General features: G+C 43.6%; 1 protein-coding gene across 2 annotated transcripts; it reads left to right on the top strand.

The window, feature by feature from the left end:
* The first annotated feature begins 4,133 nt into the window (after positions 1–4,133).
* BIVM (basic, immunoglobulin-like variable motif containing) lies at positions 4,134–15,228 on the top strand. Of its 2 annotated transcripts, XM_081858181.1 has the most exons (10): positions 4,139–4,316; positions 5,742–6,340; positions 7,244–7,370; positions 8,334–8,429; positions 8,587–8,691; positions 9,351–9,445; positions 10,324–10,456; positions 12,104–12,187; positions 13,147–13,243; positions 14,492–15,228. In XM_081858181.1, exons 2-10 carry the CDS (start codon positions 5,860–5,862, stop codon positions 14,783–14,785), a joined length of 1,512 nt encoding a protein of 503 aa, XP_081714307.1. In that variant the 5' UTR covers positions 4,139–4,316; positions 5,742–5,859; the 3' UTR covers positions 14,786–15,228. The 2 variants fall into 2 exon arrangements, with proteins under 2 accessions (XP_081714308.1, XP_081714307.1); XM_081858182.1 differs by lacking the exon at positions 8,334–8,429 and having other exon boundaries at positions 4,134–4,316.
* Positions 15,229–19,048: the final 3,820 nt, after the last annotated feature.

The following is a 19,048-nucleotide window of genomic DNA, read 5'->3' as shown; positions in this document are numbered from 1 at the left end:
TGGGGCGACGAGGTGGCGAAACAGCGGTGGGCAGCCGGGGGTTGGCGGAGCGCGGGGAGATCAAGGCGCGGGTAGAGTTGGGAAGGGACCCCGAGGGTCATCCAGCCCACCCTCCGCGATGCAGGAATCGCCACTCAAGTCATGTGGCATCTTGAAGATTTCACAGATTTATTGCGGCATAATATTTCGCCTGGATAGCTCAGTTGGTTACACCTCGGTGCCGAGGTCCCTGTATGGGACAGCTGCGTGTTCCTGCATTGCAGGGGGGTGGACTAGACCTCAGGGTCCCTTGCAACTCTACGATTCTATGGGGCATGAACCCACGACCCCGAGATTAAGAGTCTCACGCTCAACCAGCTGAGCTATCCCTCAAACATACATGACAGATTGCCATCCAACCTCTGATCCTAAACATCCAGGAAAGGAGAGCCTAACACCTCCAGAAAGAGACCTTTCCACTGTCTAACAACTCCTACTGTCAGGGAGTCATAATCTCCTTTCTTGTAACTTGAAGCCTTTGGTTTATATGTCCTACCCTCCGGAGCTGGAGAAAACAACCTTGCTCCATCTTCCATGTGACTGCCATTAAAATATCATACCTCCTCTCAGTTTCCTCTTTTCCAGGCTAAACATCCCCAGCTCCTTCAACCATTCCTTCTTAAGGCTTGGTTTCTAGACCCTCCGTCGTCTTGGGTCTCCCTCCTCTGCACACCTTCCAGCTTGACAATATCCTTCTTAAACTGGACACAGAACTCCAGGTGTGGTCTGACCAAGGCATAATAAAGTGGGACTAGTGGGACTCTAGTGGAAAACTCTCCTTCTGCATAAAGGTAAAGGTAAAGGGACCCCTGACCATTAGGTCCAGTCACGGACAACTCTGGGGTTGCGGCGCTCATCTAGCTTTATTGGCCAAGGGAGCCGGCGTACAGTTTCCAGGTCATGTGGCCAGCATGACTGAGCCGCTTCTGGCGAACGAGAGCAGTGCATGGAAACGCTGTTTACCTTCCCGCCGGAGTGGTACCTATTTATCTACTTGCACTTTGACGTGCTTTCGAACTGCTAGGTGGGCAGGAGCTGGGACCGAGCAATGGGAGCTCACCCCGTTGTGGGGATTCGAACCACCGACCTTCCGATCGGTGCAGCAAGAGGTCCCAACCCTGCACTCAGCCCTCACCTGTGGCTCCTAGAAGCTGTCAGCATGCAGCAGCAGCCACACCATGGGAAATGGGCGTGACTGATCAACTAAGGGTAGTTGAGGGAAGCAGGTGGATCTCAAACCTGGTGAGATAGGCAAACACAGTCTCTGGCAGATGGAGCAGACGAGACCAATAGTGGAACCAATGGCCAAGAAGGCGGTTTCTGCACATACTGTAGAGGGAACTGAGGGTCCGATGAGCTACCTGGGAAGGTGGCCCATGTAGGAGAAGGAAAACTGATCCTAAACCTCTGCTGCCATGGGTGCCATCTTGAATAAAATACTGGGGAGGTCCAGGTAAGTGCTATCACACATAATCAATCACAAGACACAGTGCACACACACCATTTGAATGAGGATGCCCATCAGCTTAGGAAGGGGCCCTCCAATATTTTATTGGGGGGCCCAAAGGAAACTCAGCCCTTAGGAGTTAGCTCCTATGTCTGTTGCCTTGTGGGACATCTTTCGGAGAAGAAACAGCTAAGGCGTATGCAAATCTGGAGTGGAGTCCCTAAAACGGTTGGATGGCGCCTTGTACGCCTCCTTCTGGCAACTCCTGCAGCCAAGCTGGTGCCAAATGTGTTGCTGTGCTTTCCTGCAGGCCGCATCAGCAAGGCCGAGAGGGGATCTTGTCTGGTCATCCCAGGCTTGTGCCCTGGGAGGTCACTTTAGTGCTGTGAACATGCTATTTGGCTTTGCCCCTGGAGGTGTACTGCATTGCCTCTCGAGACAAGATGGATGCCAAGAAACACGTGGAAAACCCCAGGTTGAATCCCTGGCATCTCAAGGTAGGGCTGAGAGGGAACCCTGCTAGAAATTTTGCAGAGCCACTGCAAGTCAGGGAGCTAGATGGACCAATTCAGTATACGGCAGTTTCCTATGTTCCTGTCATGAGCGTAGGCAAGGGAGGCAGCTGCCCCTCCCAGAACAAGTAAAACAATAGAAATACTTAACTAACTGAGCCATCACTTTGGTTGTGCCCCTCCTAACAAAAATCCTGGCTACGCCCATGGTTCCTGGTGAGCTGTACCTGGGGGCTGGACTAGATGTCCCTTGGGGGTCCCTTCCAACTCTCCAATTCTACGCTTCCCTCGTTATTAACATTCAGGAGGATTTTTTTTTCCAAAAAACCACAACCTAATCACCTAGGCATTTGATGGCTGAAATATGCCATTACTGGCAACCATGAAATGATTAGCTGTGAGGATATTCGTTTGTTTAAATTAAGAAAGTAAAATAATCATACTCTTTGTACTGTACTCTTTGTATTTTTTAAAAGTTTTGTTAAAGATTTTCATCGTTTACAAAAGCACATGCATTGTCTCTTTCTTCAGGTTGGCGTTTTCTACAGATCAGTTACATTTGTTGTGAGACATTGGTGTTATATGCAGTGTGGGGTTGGGAAGGAAAGAGGGGACGGGAGAGAGGGGGTGCTATGGGAAAGCTTATGTTCTTTTACTTAGTGTACACATGGGATTTTGTGTCAGCGTCACTTGGGCACTTGTTATGTTTCCTTGGTGGTCGACACATTCGCAACACATTTGGGCATACAAGTAAACTTTGCAAAATCTGAGGCTATGTGCTTCAACACCCCATATCCAAAAACAGGCTTCCTCAACTTTGGCCCTCCAGATGTTTTTGGCCTACATATCCCATGATCCCTAGCTAGCAGGACCAGTGGTCAGGGATGATGGGAACTGTAGTCTCAAAACATCTGGAGGGCAGAGGTTGAGGAAGCCTGTCCAAAAAGAATTCGCCAACAGCACCGAGATAAAACTCTGCCTCACCAAGTTCAGATACCTTAGGGGTGCAAATAAACAAAAAAGCGCAACAAATTCTTTTTCTTCTTTGGTAATCACTCCTAGCCGAGTAAGATTGTCTTCCATAAACACGGTTTTAACAGTGAGTCCGTAAGTGATTGTGGAGGCCAATTCTGGATCCACACGCCCTTCCACAGTGGGGACATTGGGTTCCGAGTGGGAGCTGATCACGGTGAGGGTTTGCCAAGCGTGCCTTCCTCCTAGCACGTTTCTCCCTTGCGTATTGAGTTTGAGTGTCTTCAAAGCCCATGACACCTTTGGGAAAGGCTGTTCTCCAACTGGAGCGCTTGCAGGCCAGTGTTTCCCAGTTGTCAGTATTTGTACTACTTTTTTTTGTTGTTGACCACCAGCATTACGCTTTCCATTCTTAAGTTCAGAATAGAGTAGTTGCTTTGGAAGACGCTCATCAGGCATCCGCACAACATGACCAGGGGCGACAAATTAACAAAGACCTGGACAGAGTGGAGCAAAGCTATATCGGATAAAATGTTGTTGTTGTTGTTTAGTCGTTTAGTCATGTCCGACTCTTCGTGACCCCATGGACCAGAGCATGCCAGGCACTCCTGTCTTCCACTGCCTCCTGCAGTTTGGTCAAACTCATGCTGGTAGCTTCAAGAACACTGTCCAACCATCTCGGTTTCTGTCGTCGCCTTCTCTTTGCGCCCTCCATCTTTCCCAACATCAAGGTCTTTTCCAGGGAGTCTTCTCTTCTCATGAGGTGGCCAAAGTATTGGAGCCTCAGCTTCACAATCTGTCCTTCCAGTGAGCACTCAGGGCTGATTTCCTTAAGAATAGATAGGTTTGATCTTCTTGCAGTCCATGGGACTCTCAAGAGTCTCCTCCAGCACCAGAATTCAAAAGCATCAATTCTTCGGCGATCAGCGTTCTTTATGGTCCAGCTCTCACTTCCATACATCACTATCGGATAAAATAGCCGTGATCAAAATGATCAACTCTCTCTCCCCCCCCCCGCCCCCAAGTTGGCCTACCTATTCCAAACCCTCCCCAAGCTGTTTGTAAGCTGATGTTGTTGCCTTCCCGGGGCCTCTTTCCGGAGGAGGAGCGAGGCGGGGCTGCAAGGCAGCTTTGGCCTCTCCAGCTACGCGCCCTCCTCCTCCTCCTCCTCGCCCGGGTCCCGTAGGATTGCAGGGCGGAGGCGGGGCTTGCGCGCGAGCTGGGTATCTGTGTGCGTGCCCGCTGGCGCGCGCTCAGGTGAGCTCGGAAGGGGCGGCGCGAGAGGGAGAGAGCGCGCGCTGTTGGTGATGCTGGTGCTGATGCGAGTCATGGCCGCCGCCAAGCAGGTAAAGAGGAGAGGCAGCGGGGAGGAGAACACTCACCCCCCCCCGAGGGTTGGGGTTAGGGGGGGTGAGCGGGCAGTGAGGGTCTCTGCTCGAGAAAAGCGGGGGAAGTCCGGGGGGCGGGGCGTGTGCTGCGAGTGCTGGTTTAGTGCAGGCTCTGTTGTTGCGCCTTATTCAGGAGTAGACTCACAATGGAGCCAGAAAAAAGAAGATTTTTTTGGGGGGGGGGGGAGAAGCAAATAAGGCAACCGACCCCCTATTCTTATTTTTTGCCACGTTGGGGAAAGCAGTTGGGCGGGGGACACTAGGCCTGCCAATGTCTTTCATTCATATATATATATATATATATATATATATATATACACATATATGTGTAATTTTAATATATATATAATTTTCCAATATTTACCCAATATTACCACAGTGTTGCCAATTACATACAGATTCCAACTGATATCAAAATATCATTTCCAAAATTTATGCAATTTAATCAAAGTGGTTTCCCGTGCTCCTTGATCCATGTTTTCCGTCCAGTTCTTACAATTTATATTTTTTTTATTAACATCTAATTGCATTTTAGTTGGTACAGTATATGAATCATTAAGCAAACAGTGGCGTTCTTAGCGATTGCTGTCAATGCCTCACCTTCTATGGGATTTCAAATGAGGTGCTCTAATTATTTTCCTTTTCCCTGTGTGTGTCAGTCTGAATATGTCCAGTTATGAAGTCCTTTATGACTGGCAATTGGCTTTCTTGTTCACCATGGTAAACAAGTTAGAGCCTCCATGTTCAGAGGCAGTTGCGCTTTGGAAGTCTAGGTGCTGTGGGGGACAACGCAGTCAGTTGCAAGCCTTTGCCTTCGGCCCCTTGCAAGTGAGCATCCTGCGGCCTTAGGGCTTGTGTTCACTTACTGTCTGGGAACATTTGTCTAGTTCTAATAATTTCACACACATGCACAACAAACCCTCCTGACACACACAGGGAGTGTAGGTGTGCAGCATTACGTGGATTTGTTGTCATAGTTTCCTAAATGTAGGCCTTCCCCTTCAAGTTGTGGCTTCTCGCCTCAAAGGAGGATATAATAAGTTGGCTTGGGCAGGTACATGGAGAAAATAAATTGTGTACCAGCCCCAAGTTTTGCTGCAAAGAATTCTGGTATGCTTATTATTATTACAGTGGTACCTCGGGTTACATACGCTTCAGGTTACAGACTCTGCTAACTCAGAAATAGTACCTCGGGTTTGGAACTTTGCTTCAGGATGAGAACAGAAATCGTGCTCCGGCGGTGCAGCAGCAGCAGGAGGCCCCATTAGCTAAAGTGGTGCTTCAGGTTAAGAACAGTTTCAGGTTAAGAACGGACCTCCGGAACGAATTAAACCGAGGTACTACTGTATCTGAAAACATAACATGCTCTCTTCTTTATTTCAGACAATTTGAAATTATCTCGTAAATCTGGAGGAAGCGATGTAGGCAGCGTCTGAGTTGGAAAGTAGCCCCCGGCTCACTGTCCTTTTATTACCTTGGAAAAGCTTTTTATATTCATTCAATGCCTAACATTGCAGACTCTCAGCTAGAGAGTGGTACTGGAGAAAACGAGCATGGACCTGGAAGAACAGCTTCAGAAGTGAATCTTCATGGTACTGTAAAACCGTTCTGTGCTGCCGGTGCCTCTGTTGCCTCTCTTGGATCTAGTGGGGACAGGCATTATCCGTGGGGATGCCCCGTCACTCACACCCGAGAAAAGTTTTACACTATCTGTTCAGACTATGCTTTCTTAAACCAGGTAACATCTGCTCGCAAAAGCCCAAGTGCTACAGTTAGTGCCTGCCTACAAGACAACACTGCCTTAAATGTTAGGAACAATTTGCCTGGCTTCATTGGCATTCGGACTGGCGCATCAGACATAGTTTACAATGAAGATACTCACTTGGAAAGTTTGTCCAATAGCCTTGGAAAGCTCCCATTGGCGTGGGAAATTGATAAGTCTGAATTCAGTGATACATCCCCAGAGCTGAAGAATCGAGCAGGTACAATTATTTTGATGGAACATTTGGTGGTGGTGGTGTTTTTATCTTAATAAATGGAAAGCAACTCCTGAAAAATATACTTAGGTTCTAATATAAACTCCTGGCAGGCAGTGGTTGGAGTGCTGTAGTCCCAGCTGTATTCACAGCCCTGGTGCTCCTACTGGTGAGAATTGAAGATGGGGCAGGGGAAGATTCCCTTTCACCGTGCCGGATTCCAGGCAGTGTTAAAAATTAGCCAGGCACATTTTGTATCTGGCTGTCGGCCCGCTTGCGACCAAGTGAAGATGCCTGGGCGCCAGGATAGCTCACCTGACACCTCCACCCTCTGGAGGTGTGTGCCGGGGTATCATTGGATCGGGACTGTTTTCACACACTAATCCTGTAGAATTCCATCAGTTATATTTTATCTGCGTAACGAATGAATTTCAGGAACCAAAATGCTTTTCCTGAGCAGCCTGTCTTCCAATTCATGTTTTGCTTTCTGTGTACGTCTCCTATACTATACCCTAAACTAGGCATCCATCCCCAAACTCAGCCCTCCAGCTTTTTTGGGGACTACAATTCCCATCACCCCTGACCACTGGTCCTGTTAGCTAGGGATGATGGGAGTTGTAGTCCCAAAACAGCTGGAGTGCCAAGTTTGGCCATGCCTGCGCCAAAACCATATCTCTTTCCCTTGTCAAAATAGTCCAAATCTAACTTGTGCACAGTGTAAATTAAGCAAATGAAACCAAGCTATGTACACTTACACAGTCTATACTTCATATTTTGGTTTTAATTTGGAGATCAGCATGGCCACATAGAAAATTTTATTATTAAATTTATATCCCTACCTGCCTTCCGAATACGCTCATGTATAATGTTTTGTCTAACTGAAGAATAATTATGAAACTTATTTGACAGGCAACATAAAGAAGCAAGGAACCAAGAAGATGTCTGTAGAAAAGAAGAGTAAACAATACAGAGAATGTCCGCAACATTATGCTCTTGAAGAAATAAAACAACGGAAAGTGTTAGACCTCCGGAGATGGTAGTTTTCGAAAGCTATTTTTTAAATTTTGAATGTGTAAAGATGAATATTTTTAAAACCCATGTTGGGTACAGCTATGTTTATAGTGAGATTATTCAAATCACAGGAGTGTCTGTTGTTTCCGGAAGCATTAAACCAACATAACCCTCATGGTCCCTTCCCACCTTACATTTCTAGGAATCTATGATTATAAGGCTACTTTCTTGTGGCTCCATTACAAGTTTGTGTGTAGCTCTGCACTCTATCATAGACAGGTGTCTTGCCTCCTCAAAGGAGCAGGAATAACAACAGCCCTGAATGTTTTAAGTGTGAAATGCTGGCTGAGAATATTTCAGATTACTTCTGGAGCATATGTGTTGATAGTAAAGGCCCCAGGTTTTCCCACAACCTCTAAAACGGATGAAGTTTCCATCAGTATTTCAACATGATAGGTCTGTCTCCAGCAATACTAAAAATAAAAATACAGAAATACAGCTGCCTTGAAATAATAAGTGGAATCTTGTTCGGGAATCTATATATCTGTTTCCTAAAGAGGTCTCTCTTTTGTCAAGCTTTTTTGCTGTCCTATTAGCTATTAAGCTCTAGTGGTGAAGTAGCTCTAGGTACATCTCTGCATTACTTAAGATAACTATAAGGGCGTTTTCCAATTAAACAGTTCTGCTAGTGCGATCACCTCTGGATCCCAGTACATCCTTTACATATATTTTGGGGGTTCCCCCATCCCTCCAGAGCAGATTTAGGGGTGTGCGGGTAGAGGGAGGGGATTTTGTATGCTCGTGGAACTACTTTGGAGTAGAGAGTGCTGAGGTAATGGTTTTCTTGTGAGAGGAGCCAGTTATTCAGTTGCGAAGCAAATTCTGTCACTGATTTTTTGTGTCTATTAATTTGTCAAAAGTGAAATACATTGTTTTCCTTTACATCTTAACATGGCTGCATAAACTTAAGCAATGTGTTCTTTTAAAGGTATTGTATAAGTCGCCCTCAATATAAGACTTCATGTGGGATTTCCTCATTAGTCTCTTGCTGGAATTTCCTCTATAGCACAATGGGAGCTGGAAAGTAAGTCACTCGATGGAGCTATTTAACTATTTTCATTTCGGGGTAAGTCCTACTGGATTTAGTGGGACTTACATCCTAGTCAGTGTTCTAAAGAAATAGCCTAATCCTTGCTTTTTAAAGTGGTAATTCCTTACATTCTCATCTTATTTTTAACCAGCTTACCTCCTGTTACTCAAGAAGAGGCTTTGCATATATTGGGATTTCAACCTCCTTTTGAAGAAATTAGATTTGGGCCATTTACTGGAAATACAACATTAATGAGGTAAAGCTGTTCTTGCTATACCTTGCGCTATTCGACAGGGTTATATGTGCAACTTTTTTAAAAAATATCTTAAATGGCATTCAGTTATTATTAATCTATAGGACTTTGCTAGGGCTGCAATCTACTCACTTCCCTTGGTGTAAATGCCATTGAGTTCAGTGGGGCTTGCTTCCAAGGAGACCTGAACAGTGGATAAAGTCTTAATGGACCAATTGTGGTCCATAAATATGTACAAAGCTTTAAAAACGTGCAGGTAACATTTATGCTGAAATGCACTAACATGCTTTGTTGTGTTAATGATGCTTCTGGCATGTGACTGACCAGCCCTTAAGTTCAGCTGCCCTTAGGTTCAGAGGAGAAGGGCATGTGAAGCAACTTAGCCTTTAAGATCTGCTCTTACAGTACAGTGAGGTGAAATAAGCAGAAAGCACCAGGGAAGGAGAGGCTGCAATCCTGTGCACACTTATTTGACAATGCATAGAATCATTTTGCTACATGCTTAATCGGGGCATGTTGTGAACATATAGCCATTTCGTATGATGTTCATAGCATTTAAAGGAGAAATAAAGTGGGGCAAAGGGAATCGTTTTCTGGGGCTATGATGGACCAGAGATGTTGTCTTTTAAGAGTACTATGTTTTCCCACTTTGTGCTCTTCAGGTGGTTCAGACAAATTAACGACCATTTCCATGTAAAAGGATGCTCATATTTTCTCTATAAACCTCACGGGAAGTATAAGACAGCTGGGGAGACTGGTAAGTAACTAATTTTATTAAGATGAGTTGTCAGACAGAACAATAGAAAATGACAGAAGGGAAAAGAGAACCAGAATATATAGCCACTATGTTTATTAAAACATATCTTAGCAGTTGCATTATTTATTAAAACATTTCTGTATAACATCTACATTGAACTCAGTACAGAATTTTTTATTTTATTTTTAAAAAGAACAATGCTATTTTGTAGCATGCATTCTTGAACTTTGCCAGAAAACTTCCTTGTGGAGGGGACTTGGACAGCATGCCAGTTGAAAACAAAATAGAGAAGAGAGAGCCTCAGCTGAATCTCTTCCTAGAATAATAATAATTATTATTTATATGCCACCTGCCCATCTGACTGGTAGTGCCCCATTTTGTTCATTACCCTGGGTTCCTACAGGAGAAAGGGTGGCTTAAAAATGAAACAAAACTGCAGTTGACATAAAACTTCAGATCACCTCAGCTGCTTCTGGAGGCAACACAGAACCTTTCTGGCGGGGCATAAAGTTAATACAAGCTTCCAAATGTTGTTGGATTCCAGCTCTAGCTAGCATGACCCAAAGGTCAGGAATGATTGGAGTTGTAGTCCAAAGTATGTGGAGACTACCATGTTAGGTGAGGCTGGTTTCGTTTATTTATTTATGTAATAAAATTTATACACCACTCGATTGCAAAAACAAAACCCAAAGAAATGTTGAAGCGGGTTTTTGTTTTTAAAAAACGTATTTTGATACAGTTGCATTGCCTTTTTTTGACTAGTACATTTCAATCTGTTTTAATAAACTGAGAGTATTTAGAAGCTATGGCAGTATTTAGAAGCTCATTGCAGACTAAATCCAAATTACCAGTGACTTTTATCTTGTTTTAATTTGTAGCTTCGGGGGCTTTGACCAAACTAACAGAGGGACTGCGAGATGAATCTGTGGCCTACATTTATCATTGCCAAAATCATTATTTTTGCCCCATTGGATTTGAAGCCACCCCAATAAAACCTAGCAAGGCATACAAGTAAGACTTTGATGACCTACTGATGCTATGGGCATTCTTGGAATAATATGTTGTTAAATCCAGGCTACTCTACGTTTCTATATGCTGGGTATATTAAAGCCTTTGGAGAATCAGAGACAGGGTTGTCAGAAGTAGGTGATAGGAAGAACACATGACAGGATGCTTGCTATATGAGAGTCAGTGAGTAGCATCCAACATGCTTGCTTTGCGAGCAGGAGAAACTTATGTTCATGCAAAAGGTTCTCCTGTTTGCAGAATGACATCAGATGCTACCCAGTGACTTTTTGAGTCAGTGAGTAGAATGAAACTTCCCATCCAGATGTTTATGGATGAAGGTTTTTGGAAATCTATGCCCTTCAAAGCATCAAAAACAGCACTTGAACAGTTGCTGGTCACCCTGTGGAAAAAGCGAGCCTGAAGTCATTCATATTAATAAAGGTAAAGGGACCCCTGACCATTAGGTCCAGTTGTGGCCGACTCTGGGGTTGCGGCGCTCATCTCGCTTTATTGGCCGAGAGAACCGGCGTTCAGCTTCCGGGTCATGTGGCCAGCATGACTAAGCTGCTTCTGGCGAACAAAAGTAGCGCATGGAAACGCCGTTTACCTTCCCGCTGGAGCAGTACCGATTTATCTACTTGCACTTTGATGTGCTTTTGAACTGCTAGGTTGGCAGGAGCAGGGACCAAGCAACAGGAGCTCACCCCATCGCGGGGATCTAAGTGTCAACCTTCTGATCGGCAAGCCCAAGAGGCTCAGTGGTTTAGACCACATCCCTAAGGGGTGCACACCTACTTACAAAAAATGTTTATGTACTTTAACAGCATTGAGAACACAGCATGAAGATGGCTTGCTTTCAAAATTTTTTGATATATTTTCTAATTTGGACTGAAATCTTATTTAAAAAACCCAACAAAACGAAAACCACGCACATCTTCACCAAGAGCAGCAGTAGTGTGAGCTGTGAACTGGGGAGATCTCAGTTTAGCCATTGACTCACCAGCTGTATTAACATTTCATGGTAAGTCATGGCTAATGGTTTGCCATGAACGCTTAGGCCGCCTCCGCCATGGGCTCCTCGCTAGGAAGGGGGAGTAACAAAATGCAAATGTTGGCTTGGTGTTGCATCCAAAAATAACTTAAGAATTCTACAGCAAATTTATTTCCACTTGTGCAAGTTGTTAAATATGCCGAAATCGGTACAGAGGTGATGCAGTGCAAATGTGGAGCCAGTCCTTCAAGATTAATTGGTGCCTGTACTTTAATTAAGACTGGGGTACATATTTCACATGTTTAAGTCTGAAGCAATTTCTCTGAACCACAGTCATGGAAAACATTTAAAGTTGTTTTAGTCATCCTTAACAGAAATTGTATTGTTATGTAGAAGGAAAACAGCTAAGTGGTAATATTGAGACACACATCCTGACTGTTCAGAACACCTTAGAAAGCGTAGCTCATTCAGTGGAACATGAATCTCAGGGTTGTGGGTTTGAGCCCCCATGTTGGGCAAAAAGATTCCTGCATTGCAGGGTGTTGAACTAGATGACCCTTGTGGTTCCTTCCAACTCTACATTTCTATGATTCTAAGCTTTTTCATAAGCTGTATGTCTTATTGTGGTAAATGAGTGGATATTATTTTGTGTGCACTAGAGGGCGCCTGTTGCAGCAAGATGTGGAACATTGGATACTCATCGGAGAGCCAAGCAGGAAACACCCAACTATTCATTGCAAAAAGTAAGTTAGCACACCCTAGTGGGATTAATCAGATATAGATTTAGGTTTTATGAACTTCACATGCTTGTAGAGCTGCTGTTAATGGCAAGTGCAAAAACTGGACAAGAGAGATGTTTCCAAGAGTATTTTGAATTTTCATTTACAACTTCTGTGAAGGTTTTTGTGGTACTGTGCTTCTTTACAAAATGTAGGTAGGAGTTTGTATCTGATCTACATCCTGTTTCACATAGGTATCCGGTGTATTACTAGGTATCTGGTGTAGAACCCAGGGGTGGGGGTGGGAATTGGTCTTGAAGAGACGTAAATTTTAAACATCTTTCTCTTGCAAAGGTACCGTTTTGTTGAGAAACAAATTTCTAAGAGAAACTGTGTAGCGTCATCTCTTGTGAGTTCACAATTTCTCCTTGGCATTGAACATACTAAGAGTGGTATCAAGACTCTGGAAGGAAAAGATTGTGGTGTCTACAAAATACTACATCCCCTCCTTATTGTTCTCTCTCTTTGCAAAACTAACTTTGCCATCTTAAAAAAAAATAAAAAAAAATACCAAGGATAGAAAATACATTTTTTTCCACCTTACTGATTAATGAAAATCGTTTATCAGTTTGTTTTGGTAACCGAAGAGGCAGAGGCCAAAGAGGAGCTAACAAATTAGTGAGGGAAATACTTGGGTAATGCAGAAGCACTGTTCTCATAGGCCTGTGTGATTGTAGTCATTTTTGAGTGATGAATTTTTTGTGTGTTCATTTTTAAAAGGTCCATCAAGGGGGAAAATGTTTACGTCACGTGCTGTACAGGATTCTCTTAATTAAGATTGTATTGTAATCTGAATCCCAAATAGTTTTAAAACCATAAAAACTGCTCATGCAATTTTGTTGTATGACATGTTCTACACTGAATTTGTGATCTCTTTGCCACCCTCTCACCACACCCCCTGATTTATTTATTGTTTTGCACAGGTGGGCAGATATTGTAACTGATTTGAACACACAAAATCCTGAGTATCTAGATATCCGGCACTTGGAAAGGGGCCTTCAGTATCGGAAGACAAAGAAGGTAAAATTGCTTCATCTTGATAACAAGATTATCTTGCTTCTTGAGGATTTATGCCTCATTAGGTTGGCTTGCCTTTAAGGCTCTAGCTGTGAGGGATGATTGCTGCGTGAGTGATGTAAAATTTACAACTGCTGAAGAAATGTGGAAAAATTAATCCCTGAGTGAAAATGTTAGGAAAACATAAGGAAGGAGGTCAGGGAGCTCTAGTAGTTCTGCATCTAGTGTGACTCCCACTGCTCATGTGAACTAAGAAAAGCTGGTGAAATAAATGACTAAAACTTGTTCTCTGCAAAAAGTAACTTTCTCAGTATATGCTGCCAAATAAAAGATTGTTTGGCTAAGCATCAGAACTCTGTGGTAACTCCGTGTTTTCTTTCACTGGCCCTCTGAGGAACCTGCCTCAGTATTCCAGTACAGCAAAAAAATTAAAAGACTTTTGATAGCCCCTCTTAAGCAACCTCTCCCTGATCTCTTTGCTCTTTCTAGGGAAAAGGCTGACTTAAAAGTATCTGCTGCAGACCAGCTCTTTCCACCCAATAGTTTATATTCTTGCTCACGGCTCTTACTAGGTCACTGCCCTGTAAAAAATTAGCCAGATAGGAAGTAGCATGACTGCTGAAAAACGCATTGCTGAAATGTGTTTGTTCACATGTTTTCACCAGCTTTTTGGATACAGTGGTACCTCAGGTTAAGTACTTAATTCGTTCCGGAGGTCCGTTCTTAACCTGAAACTGTTCTTAACCTGAAGCACCACTTTAGCTAATGGGGCCTCCCGCTGCTGCTGCACCGCCGGAGCACGATTTCTGTTCTCATCCTGAAGCAAAGTTCTTAACCTGAAGCATTATTTCTGGGTTAGCGGAGTCTGTAACCTGAAGCGTATGTAACCTGAAGCATATGTAACCTGAAGCATATGTAACCTGAGGTACCACTGTACTTGTTCACCAGCTTTTTAAATATTCTGTTGGGAGCTGTCAAGAGTGGTTGGGGAAACTCAGCTAGATGGGTGGTGTATAAATAAATTATTATTATTATTATTATTATTATTATTATTATTATTATTATTATTATTATTATTATTAGCAGAGCTAGTGCTGTGAGGGGTTGGCAGAGATGAAGAGTAGCATCTCTCAAAAAAGTTTAAAGTCTTATAATGGAGGGTGAGGAAAGCATGAAATCGTAGGAAAGGAACTTAGTACCAAATCTAGAACTTGGTTTTCTGTTTCTCCTTGATTTCTCCTTGATTTTTAGGTAGGAGGAAATCTGCATTGCATCATTGCTCTCCAGAGGCTTAGCTGGCAAAGGTTTGGCCCCTGGAACTTCCCATTTGGAAATGCTAGACAAGACTTGCAGCCCCCGTCGCAGACGCCGGGTATCGCCAAGTCTGAGAGCGAAGACAATATTTCTAAGAAGCAGCATGGGCGCCTGGGAAGATCTTTCAGTGCTAGCTTCCACCAGGAATCTGTCTGGAAGAAGTTGTCTCATCTTCACGAAAGGCGGAATAGCGGCTTTCAGAGTTACACAGATTTTGACGGGAATGACTAGAAAGAACTGCTTGTGCAATTGATGTACTGTAAAGTATTCCTTAAGATAGGTTTAAAGTACATTATGCACATAGTAGAGAGAGGGTAGAAATTTCAGTACGACATGGAACCTTAGCAATGTTTGCTGCTTTAAACCTGTGAATGTTGGGGATGCTGAGAAACACTAGCTCAAAGATAAGCACAGAATATTGTACACTTTACAATCCAGTATAATCAGCAATTGACCTGCGTTTCTGACCATGAAATCAGAAGGGGAAATAATCAAGATCAAAGCCATTGTGGGGAGGGTGGGGGCCTGGGGAATCTATTATTAGAAGAGATAGATAATACTCAGAAGCATGAGATTTGTTAACTTCCAAAATGATTTATTAAACACACATTGTATAATGGTTTACCTTTACCTTTTACCTGTATAATGGTATTAAATGTATACTGTGTATTTAGTTCTGAAAAAAAGAAAATAAAAAATGCAATAAGGACACCACAGTCCAGTTCTAAATTTACCAAACACCAAATGTTAAATTTGTATTGTTATTGGGTGATCTCAGTTTGGTGACTGTTGGGACATCATTCTGTATGGATTACGTTCGTTGCGTTAATTGACGACTTTAGTTGGCAGTCACAGGTGATGAGCCTGTGAAAAATCCTGGAAAGAGGGGGTCATTGCTTGCTCCTTTTTGAGGAGGGGGTCAGAAAAATCTTTCACTGCCAGTTGTGTGCTCCTCCAACACCTTTTTGTGTGATTGCTTCACAATTTGATAGGCTGCTTGTAAACGCATCTCCCCCCCCCCATCTTAAATGGCTACCGAACTGAGCACCTGAGCTTGCAATATTGTGCTGTTCCTACCTTACCTTTTTTCTTGTGCTTTCTGTATCATTTTCACTCCACTCCTTTAATTGCTTTATTGTTAATATGGGAGGTGCTTTTAAGTGCCGAAACACACTAGCAGCCACAGTGATATACCTCTTTGGCCAGAACACTGTTTGTATCTTTTCAAATGATCATGTCAAGTAGCTTTATTTGGAAATATAATATTTTGTTCTCATTATGGAAAAAACGTTTAATAAAAAATATCAGTGGGATCAAGGACCATCTTTGTTCTGGTTTTGTAATTTTGTAGGTTTGCAGCACTGGCAAACTCTAAAAAGACCTTTCCTTTTAATAAACATAATTTTCTAGTTTTGTCACTTGTTTATGTTCTACGTTTGGTGCTCAAAGATCAATCGGTTGCTCACAAACTTGCTCCAAATGTATTTGATTCACAGAGGAAAATTACAGTATATCAACTGTACAGTTCTATGATTCTTTGAAATTTAGTCTCCATCAAACATGCCTCTTCTCTGCTCAGACAAGGAAATCCCCAAGATGCTTCTGAAGTATGACAGGAAAGTCATCCTGGCCAGGCCATGGCCCCATGGCTGGTTCCTGGTGTCCTTATTTTCTAGGGACCATCCTGAATTTATAAAAGCTGTTTCTGATTTGATCCCGAAACATCCTGCTTTTCCTTGACATCCCTATTTCCATCAGAGTAATGCTGAAGGATATGGTAAAATGTCGCTATTTCCATTGGATAAATGTTGGCGGGTATGGAGTTCCACAACACCCCCCCCCAGGTGTGGAGACCAGTGACCGTATGACATTTAGGAGACAGCTGACAGCAGCCATGTATGTTGGAAGTTTTAAAAGTGTTTCATGTTTTATTTGTTTTTTGTTCTTGTATATGTTGGAAGCCAGCCAGAGAGGCTGAAGCAACCTGGTTGGATGTGCGGGATATAATAATAATAATAATAATAATAATAATAATAATAATAATAATAATAATGGAATAGGACATCCCTATTCCAATGTTGAAGGGCATGTGTATAGAATGCCACACAACCATGTTCTATTATTTTTTCCAAGAACATGTTGGGCTACCAAGCGTCCACTGAAGTGGGATGGCTTGTGGGAAAGGCATCAAACGGTGGCAGTGTGGCGTAAGCAGTGCCGGATTTACATATAAACTAAACAAGCTATAGCTTAGGGCTGCACTCTTGGAGGCCCCCCAAAAATTTAAAGGAATAAACCCCAGGATGTACATTTCCAAAATATAAGATAAAAAACAAATAAAATAAAACCTACATACAGCAACAGCGTTTTGTGTTGTGTAGGCTCCTGTGATGTAAGTAATGGGCCCTGCCTGCCAGCCTGCTCCCTAAAATATCACTGGTTTGGTCATTTCTAGATATAGGATGCCTACATTCTGCACATAGCTGTCAACTTTTCCCTTTTCTTGAGAGGAATCCTATTTGGAATAAGGGAATTTCCCTTAAAAAAAGGAAAACGTTGACAACTATGATTCTGCATGGACTGGTTGCATGGCAACATGCGCAAATGGCTCTATATACCTACAGTAGTGCCCCGCAAGACGAATGCCTCGCAAGACAAAAAACTCGCTAGACGAAAGGTTTTTTCGTCCGCGATTTGCCTCGCAAGACGAATTCCCCTATGGGCTTGCTTCGCAAAACGAAAACGTCTCGCGACTTTGTTTCCTTTGTGTAAAAACCGTTAAAACCAAGGGTGCTTAGCTTGAGCAGCTGCAGTTGCGACTTGACTTCGAGGAGCAACTGTTAGCACGTGGTTTGGTAGCCTTTTCTCAGACTTTGCTCACTTTTGAAGATTTTCCAAAACTTTTCCAGAACTTTTCCAGAACTTCTCTTTCATCCATTTGGTAAGTTAAACTTTTAAAACTTTTTTTGGGGGGGTTTGGATTTTGGGTTGGGGTGTTTGGGATTCAAGGACTTGGTGTTGGGAAGGGGTTTGCGATAATCTGGGGGCTTGTGGGCCTTTTTTGGGAATTTTTATGATTTTCTGTGACCACTGGGCCAGGTTGGTTTTTTTTTGAAAATTTTTCTGAGTTTGAATTTCTGAGTGCTGGCTGGCTAGGGGAACAGTTGGGGAGGTTTCTGCAGAAATCTGGGACCATGTGGGGTTTTTTGGGGAATTTTTATGATTTTCTGTGACCACTAGGCATGGTTGTTTATTTTCAATTTTTTTTTCTGAGTTTGAATTTCTGAGTGCTGGCTGGCTAGGGGAACAGTTGGGGAGGTTTCTGCAGAAATCTGGGACCATGTGGGGTTTTTTGGGGAATTTTTATGATTTTCTGTGACCACTGGGCCAGGTTGTTTTTTTTTGAAAAATTTTCTGAGTTTGAATTTCTGAGTGCTGGCCATGTTGTTATTTTTTGAATTTTTTTTTTTGTCTGGGTGGGGAAGCAGTTGGGGAGGGGTTTGCAGCAGTTGGGGAGGGGCTGGGGGAGCAGTTGGGGAGGGGTTTGCAATTTCTGTGTTGTGGGTGGGTTGGTGTGTGTCTGTGGGAGCAGCTGAGGTTTTTGAAGACATTGGTGATTTTTGAAGCTTTTCCTAAACTTATTTTGCAGCCATTTGAGGTTTCTGAGGACTTCGGTGGTTGATTGTTGAAGCTTTTCCAGAACTTCTCTTTCATCCATTTGGTAAGCTAAACTTTTAAAACTTTTTGGGGGGTTTTTGGATTTTGGATTTGGGGTTGGGGTGCTTGGGATTCAAGGCCTTGGTTCTGGGTTTTAATTTCTGTGTGGTGGGTGGCTGGCTGCTTTTGTATTTTTTGGGTTTGAAGCACATCACTGATTTTTTTTTCTGTTTCTGAGTTTACGAAGGTAGGAGCTGTGCTGCCATGGGACCCAAGAAGACTGCTGCTGCGGTGGCCGGCGAGAGGAAGAAGGAGAAGGTGACGCTGGAAATGAAGAAGGAGATCATCTGGAAGCACGACGGCGGAATGCGTGTGACGGACATCGCCAGGGAGTACGGCAGGAACCCATCGACCATCGGGACCATCCTGAAGATGAGGGAGAAGATCCTGGCGACTGATGCAGCCAAGGGAGTCACCAGGATCGTGAAGAACCGCCCAGCTGTCCTGGAGGAGGTCGAGAAGTTGCTGCTCATCTGGATAGAAGAGAAGCAGCGTGCAGGGGACACAGTGTCTGAGGCCGTCATTTGTGAGAAGGCCAAGGCCTTGCACGCTGACCTCATCCGGGAACAGCCAGGAACCTCAGCCGAGCCAGAAGTCTTCAAGGCTAGCAGAGGTTGGTTTGACCGGTTCAAGACAAGATCTGGCATCCACAGCGTGGTCAGGCATGGAGAGGCTGCCAGTTCTGATGTTCCTGCGGCTGAAGACTTTGCAGCGGAGTTCCTGGAGGTTGTGACGACGGAGGGCTACGTTCCGCAGCAGGTCTTCAACTGCGGCGAG

Source organism: Podarcis erhardii, assembly GCF_964252035.2.
Source record: "Podarcis erhardii genome assembly, chromosome: 4".
Classification (NCBI taxonomy): Eukaryota; Metazoa; Chordata; class Lepidosauria; order Squamata; family Lacertidae; genus Podarcis; species Podarcis erhardii.
Note: the sequence above shows the minus strand (reverse complement) of the source record. Positions and strands in the feature narration are given on the sequence as shown.